This window comes from Melanostigma gelatinosum, assembly GCF_949748355.1.
Source record: "Melanostigma gelatinosum genome assembly, chromosome: 11".
NCBI lineage: Eukaryota > Metazoa > Chordata > Actinopteri > Perciformes > Zoarcidae > Melanostigma > Melanostigma gelatinosum.
In genome coordinates, this window is record NC_136644.1 from 2,178,107 (window position 1) to 2,185,830 (window position 7,724).

Sequence of the window (7,724 nt, forward strand, 5' to 3'; positions counted from 1 at the left end):
ACTGTTTCTGACCTCCGACAATTTCACACCTTCCGCAGCAGAAGAAATGAATGGTCACATTTGCGTGGCCTCATAATGTTATGAAATGCTATTTCTTATTAATTACATTTATTTTATAATATCACTGGAAATATGTGGATGCTTTTATTGGAACATGATGTAGATGCTGCATGAGAACATTACTGCAGAAGTCTGTGCCAGCTCGCCAGCAGCAGCTATTAAACAGCAAGACAGCTGTGAAGTCATTTAAATAATTTACGAATGATGGACGAGAAAAAAGACCCTGAATAACATCACAAAGCTTGTGCTGTAATCTCTCAACTGATCAGGATGCATCATCGGAGCTCTAACATAAGTGAAAAAGAGAATTGTTGACGCTTATCGTTGAAACAGAATCATCTCAAACTGATCAGAGAAATCTCTTTTCTTTTTTTAAAGCATTGAGCTTCTGATCATGAATGATTCCATTCGTCACTCACTACTCTTACTGTTCCTTCAACTGTTTGAATTCTGGCCTTTAATGCCTCACGGTACCTTCAAGAGCATTCTTTTCAACATCAGGTTGAGCTCAGCTTTGCGCTACGTTTTCATACTTTCAATTATTTCTTTGTTCTCTCTCTCAAAATGCTGTGTCACAGTGAGCCGGCTGGATGCTGAGTAGAAAGCCCTGGATGGGCTCAGCTGCTCCATAATGGATTAGGCAGCGGCAGCACAGACCTCTTACCCCCCAAAAGAGCTGAAGGAACATTTTAGAACAGAAGGTACACTGTGATCTTTAGACACACCATTTATCTAAAAAAAATATCATATTGTGTGTTTCAAAGAGAAGGAAATAACTGCTTCAGATATATATTTTTTCATTATTCTTTTCTATTTGAAGAAAAGAAACCTTGAACTCTCATTGCTGATATAAAATGGATTCCTCAAATTGGCTGGAGTTTAATGAGACATTCTCTTGGTAATGACTTATAATCCAGAATGTCAACATCTAAACGGATATCTTCATGAGAGTTTCATTCCAAATGACATCTGTTGATGCTGTCAGCGGCTGCACGCTGCAGCACAAAGGTTGCTCTGAGGACACATCCCTGAAGGTTGAGCTTGTTTTGCTGCACTGCTGCACCCTCCCTGGCCTCCTCCGACATAATGAGTCCCATCTGAATAGGGACCAACCAGCACTTCTTCCTCAAGCCACTGACTGTAAGCTTATCTCTGCAAAATGTTGAAATGAAGTCAGTTAACCGTTGCCCTGCAAATCAAATCATTACACCAAAATCTAATTCTGTACAATATTTAAAATATTTGAAGAAGAACAGTGGCCATTTTCTGATTAGTGAGATGCACTCTACAGCTAAAGTGATTGTATTTCTCAGGTTGAATTATCTCATCCTCACAGCAGCTTAGACGAGGTCAGGAATAGAGCTGCGACCTTCCCCTTTGTTAGACATTTTCCTTCAGTCTGTCTGTCTGCATGTCTGGCTTGGCCGGCTCTGTCTCAGGCTATTATTAGCACCAAGGGAAAAATAGAGACAGCCACGTCACACACAGGGCCTACCTCAAAATGACTTTGCGAGGCAGAGAAACAGAATGCATCGAGAGCTTAACGCCAAATGATTTCTGAAGTGCATTTCCCCAACTGCTTTGTTTGCTATGTTTGCTAGCTGCCTTCTGTATCTGTTTATATTCCCGTCTTCTGATCTCTTTGTCTGGACGTTAAACTCTGTCTCTCTGAAAGGTGTAAATCACGAATAAGGCTGCTGAAGCACAGCAGGATGCTAGCAACACATCCCGAGGCAACAACAGCAGCAACTCAAATTAACACTTTGATTACAGCTACAGAGAGAACATGCATCACCATCTGTTGCTGATTCAAATGGTGAAATGAGTTATTCCAACAATGCATTGCAAATGCATCTGGCTGCCTGTGTTTAAAGGAATATTTTGTGAAATGAGCTCATTCAATCGCAGTTTCATCTCAGTGATGTGTTTAGCCTAGCTTAGCATAGCTCAAAGCACTGGACGTAAGGAGAAACAGCTAGCTAGTCATATTTACACACTGTAACTTTTGTTACATTTAGAATAGAAAACTATACACTGGTTTAATGAGCAGTTAGCTTATTCATCTCTTACTGACCACCAGGAACACATGATGGTGCATAGGCCTACAATAGGTCACGCTGAAGTTGCATGGCTTCGCACATTTTCCCTAAAATCCAGTTGATTGTTGGATTTGTAAACAGACAATTCTGGAGTTATTGGACGGAGTATTTTTCCTGTTTTTAGCAGAGGCTAATTGTTTGTGCATTCTTCTAAAGGTGTGTTCAGACAGAAAGCAAAGCAAATATCCATTTTTATGTGTGGTTTGCATGCCGTCCGTGTTAATTCACCCCAAAAGGCCAATGTACCACCTGCACCGGAGTTAGCTGTAAGCTAGCGACATACGCACCGACAGTGTGTGTAAAAGACTGGTTATTGTCCTCCTGCCGCTCTCCTTTTTTCCCTCTTGTCTCTGTACATTTATGAAGTCAATTAAAGCCATAACATTTGTTGTGTGTTGTTGTTGTGTGACAGTATGAATAACAAAATAATAACTTTGGTCAATATGACGATGTTCGAGAAAATCTATTGATCGCATGAATAAAAGTCATTATTTTATAGGTTGTGCTGTTTTTATTCGAAATTTGAAACATTATTTTATCGACGTTCACAGAAATTAAAACAGCTGCGAAACATGAAAGTTTCAGATTCAGTATGGACCGGCACAGAGATAAATGGCTTTATATTTTTTTAATTGATGTGAAATTTGTCCGAACGAATTCTTCGTGTTTGGTCTTAAAGGCCTTTAGACTTGAAGAACTTTGGATGAAGATTAAAAAGGAATGTGACCATCTCCCTTATTAATCACGTCTTTCTGCCTGTTTTTGTTTTGTGTTGGCTCTTGGTGGGTGTGTAGGATCACACACATTCAGAGCCGACTCTTCAGTCCAGTGAAGAAGGACGGCGTTGATCCGGAGTCGCTGACAAACAGATGAAATTTACGGCCATGGCTCCCTCGCTCTGCATCCTGATTCTCATTTCCATCACCATCACAGCCCCACACAGACACACCAGACAGGACATAAAACATGCTTCTCCCTCAACAGAGCTTTGCTGTACTGCGGTAAACTGTCAATTCTCAGCTCATTCAATTTACACTTATCACAGCATAAAAACAATATTTTACACAACACAGTGAGTATTTTAAGACAAGCAAGCGGCAATAATTATAGAGTGACACACTTGAGAAATCAGCCAACTGCAACGTTTGCTGATTGCATTGGGACTGAAGGACTAAACACCCTCAAATGAATCAGACATGTTCCTATAGGAGGCAATATGTCCTACATGGTATCTGGTACATGGTGTTTTTTGGCCTCGTAATACTCCTGTGTGTTTTCTATGGCTGTGAGGAAAGGCCAGGGTTGCTAAGGGCTTTTACAGTGGAATCTCACTGCACCACACCTTCCACTCAGCAGCATTGCAGGGGTATAAATCTTTGAAGAACTGCAAACTGCGTCACACATGCACACCCAGCGCCGTAGCTGTCCCGCCCAGCTACAGAGACAATTCAAGAGGCCGAAGGGCTCAAGTTCTAGGACTGTGTGTGCGTGTGTGTTTAAGTATGTGCAGCGGCGCCGGGGGGTACAAAGATCAATGTACAGTACAGCAGCAGGTAATCCATCATATTGCTTTCATACACATCTGCACTGTGGCCCCGAGAAGCAGAAGAAAAACAGATCTCCAGGAATGAGGTGAAGGTGGCATTGCTTTCTGCCCCGTGTTGGTCCAAAGCAACACTTACTTTTACGGTTAAATCAAAGCAACACTATTATCTTCCTCAGACTTGAAAACATGGTACAAGAATAATAATATTACAATACTGGCTCTCAGCATTGAACCTCACAGGCTTTCCTGCATTTGCTGCATCAAGTGTGCAACAAAAAGAAAACTGTTGATGATGGTGTAGAAACACATTCAAATCTGCTCAATGTGCTCCTAAATCTGGGAATATTCTCTCCATCCTTTTCCTAATATTGTTGAATCACATTGACTGATTCATCCGTGGAGGGAGGACTCAGATATTTTACCTAAGTACAAGACGCAATAGCACCGAATAGAAATACACACTATTTATACCCAATATTCTTAAAGTACCAATAGAAAATGTACTAATTATGAATTAAACGTATTATGCAGAATTGCCCATTTCATAAAACTGCTTGTTTTAATATTGGATTTTTATTACTGATGCAATTAATGTGTACATCTCTTCAGCGTTGCAGCTGGTAAAGATGGGTCTAATATGGATTACTGTACATACTGCTGGGTGACCCCAGGAATCATTAAAGTCCTTCACCGATAATATTACATCTTTTATTTGTTGATTTAATTTTGTATTATTAATTTGAATCTGCAAAATAAACAGTAACTACCAAATGAATGTAGTGGAGTAAAAACAGTACAGTACTTGCACACATGCACTTTCCACCACTGTCATTAATGCTGTTAACTTATACAGATATGCACAAGTAGTACAACATAGGATCTTCTCTAGACAACTAAAAGTATCATGTAAAAAAACAATGAAATCATTTGCAGCCTCAATAACTTCAAGTCTTTATTGAGTCTTTATTTTATGGTGTCATACAGCAATACATGAGAATAACATCACACAGAATAGCATGTTAACTACATTCGATCCCTTTGTAGTCGTGGTAGCTCTAATAAAGAGAGAATAATGATTACACATCGCTACTGAACAGAATCATACACATCACACACATGGCCAGAAATAAAGCTGCTGGTGGTTTAAGGCATTTCACATCCTACAGTTATTTGTTCTACGGCTAAGTCTTGATTGGTGCTTTTGTGTTTTCCATGAAAGGATGTTGCATGTGCACTTAGAAACGTTTGGCAGTGCAGTATAGTAGCAGGAGTGACACTTCTTTCTTCAGACACTAATGGATGAGTGTTTTGGTTTACGGTGTAAAGATAAAAGCTTGATGAACCATTCATCCGTTGCTTTAGCTGTGTATTATAAAATGCGGCTCATATTTTTAAGTTCTTGTACATTTATTTTGCTTTACACTGGAATTCAGTGATCTAGAAAACAAAATGCCCAACTATCAGGTTTGCTGCCCCCTACATATGTATAATAGGCCACTGCGTAGAGACACAGACACACTCACTAAAGCACGAACACACCTATCACAAGCCTCGAGTAAAGCAACAGGAACCCAATCCACAGCACTCTGCCGCACAATCAGTCGTTTTGTGTTGTCATCGTATGTGCGGTTTGTCAGGGTGTGGGTCTCCATGAGCAGCAGCGGGGGAATAAGCTGTGTTAACGTCGGCAGTACACGAGCAGAAAAGAACCAGGCTACGCGTCTCTCATACCGAGGTGTTTCTAGTGGTGAGGTCGTGCTACAGACATTTTGTCCAGTCACGGCCACAGCTGTAAAGAGAGAAGCTCTTTCAAACGTGTGGTTGTCTGGCGGCTGAGGTTGTGAGTATGTTGAGCGTTGATGGCATCGTTTTCTTCTGGCTGAGTGATATGATATGAATTCTGGAGCATGATGGCACGTGGGAAATGGTGTTGAATATGCATACAATTCACCGCACCCAGAGGGATCACAGAGGATCTTGTAGGCTAAAGCTCTAATCGACTGGATGCTTCAAGAGAACGATCACTTCCTCTTTCTTATCATATTCGCATCACCTTAGCTGCATTTCGCCTCCTTTACAGCACCTTTGCTTCACGTTTTCCTGTGTCTTTCATAGCATATTGTGCAAACTCTTCACCAACTTTGGTAGTTTTGACATTCTTGACATATAAGTGCAAGTGGATTTGTACTTCTTATCTTCATAGCGTCGAGGCCTATCTACGTCACATCCTGCAGTAAGAGTTATAATCTAACCGACAGGCTTACAAGCACGTCTATTACATGTATTAATGAGTGTTGTGCATGAGGATGCTCAGCACGGTAGATGGTAAACAGGAAGGCAGTAGCCAGCCTTTTAACAATGAAATAGTGTCAAACGAGCAATAGGCCGATGGATTCCATGCAAGCATGACATCTACATACGTCATGCAAATTATGCTTGATCGATACATTTGTTTTTTCTTTGCTTTAAATCTCTTTTAAATTGCTAAGGGACTCCACTTTTGGAAGTTAATCTTTATCGGGAAGTTAGAAAGGAGGTGGAAGAGGAAACTCTTCCATAATGTTGTCATGCAGAACTGATTGGACTGCAGTCAAACAGGGATCAACATTTTGAAATAATGTCTCAGCAATACGCTGTCATATATCATTGTTTATCTTGGCTGTAGACTGTGTGCTTTCTTTTTCTTTGTACCGTATGAGTGGATGCACACACATGCTTCCATTGGAACGTGTTGAGAGAAGCTCACAGCTTGTGGTGGTCGTGAATGACCAGAACTATTGTCTACGTGTTTCAGTATCACATGTTGAAGTGACATCAGCCCAAAGTGTGACAGGCCAGTTGAATATTGTGTTTTGAAAGACTGCACTTGTGTAACTACCTACAGTAAGTGCTGGTTATTCTTTGATGTTGAGTGGAGGAGAAGGAGAGTGCACAGATGTGCTGTGGTTTTGTATAGAGTGGCAGTTACAGTAGAGTTATAATGTATTTCCTTTGGGGAACACATGTGGGGGACAAAGGGGACAGAGAGGGATAACCCCGCGTAAAACAAACATCTAGATCCTGCACTCTACACACTTGTGGACATCCAACACACAAAAGGGCAGATGGAAACCAGGATGATCTTACTATGCTTATAATAAGGAGGCAAAGCGATCATATTAGATCCCCACAAGTGTTGAAGTGTAAAGGCTCAGGGTTTGGATTTGCAGGGTAAAGGGTGAAAACAGGCTTACAGTCGGCTCTTAGTTGTTCTGGATGGTGGGACTGTCGCTGGGGTCTTGCTGCTTCTCCATCTTCTTGGTGGTGATGACTGTCTCCTCATAAACTTCACGCTGGGTCACCTTGCCTCCAGACTTGCTCTGCTGGTCCTCCTCCTTGCCCTCCCTCTTGGAGCCCTTGCTGGAGCTGCCGTAACTACGGCTCTGGTAGCTGTAGCCTGGCCCGAGGCTTGCGCTCATTGAGGAGCCATAGCTGATCCCTGTCCCGATGCGGGTCTCCTCCCCTTCCAGTAGTTTCCTGCAGCGAGGACGATGGAGGGAAGGGTTTAGATAGGATAGAGATAACATGAAGATAAAGAGTCGTGGTCAGGAACAGCATTTTAACAGCATCCCCCCACTAAATGCCTGAATCTTAGTGTTTTTAAATTACATTTTATAGAGGTTATCAAACTGATAATGTGTCAGTTGTCTTCGGGAGAAGAACCTACCTGTAAGCTGCAATTTCAATATCCAGTGCCATCTTGACATTCAGCAGATCCTGGTACTCCCTCAGGTGAGAAGCCATCTCGCTCTTATTGGCCCTCAGCTCATTCTCCAGCTCTACCATGTTGTCCTAAAATAATCAAGCAATACAAGAAAAGTAGGTTCAGGAGTTTTTTTTAAAGCACAACAGTCTGTGACCACATTTCTTGCAGAGGAATAATCGCAGTGCCCAAACAAAGACCTCTGTCAATCCTATTGTTACCCTCATGTTCGTATCATGTGGATGGGAACTCAAGTCGTTTATGAGCATAATGCGTA

At 41.5% G+C, this 7,724-nt stretch overlaps 1 protein-coding gene across 1 annotated transcript; it reads right to left on the minus strand.

Annotated features, from left to right (window-relative positions):
• Window positions 1–4,657: 4,657 nt before the first annotated feature.
• Window positions 4,658–7,532, minus strand: inab (internexin neuronal intermediate filament protein, alpha b). The gene is made up of 2 exons (XM_079278302.1): window positions 7,412–7,532; window positions 4,658–7,221 (listed from the first exon to the last, which is right to left on the minus strand). The coding sequence occupies exons 1-2, from the start codon at window positions 7,528–7,530 to the stop codon at window positions 6,948–6,950; spliced, it is 393 nt and encodes a 130-aa protein (XP_079134428.1). The 5' UTR covers window positions 7,531–7,532; the 3' UTR covers window positions 4,658–6,947.
• Between the last annotated feature and the right edge of the window lie 192 nt (window positions 7,533–7,724).

Coding starts and splice junctions, on each gene's coding strand:
- inab (XM_079278302.1), bottom strand. CDS start 7,530: ATGGTAGAGCTGGAGAATGAGCTGAGGGCCAATAAGAGCGAGATGGCT. Junction 7,222..7,411: donor ATTGAAATTGCAGCTTACAG/GTAGGTTCTTCT, acceptor TCCTCGCTGCAG/GAAACTACTGGAAGGGGAGG.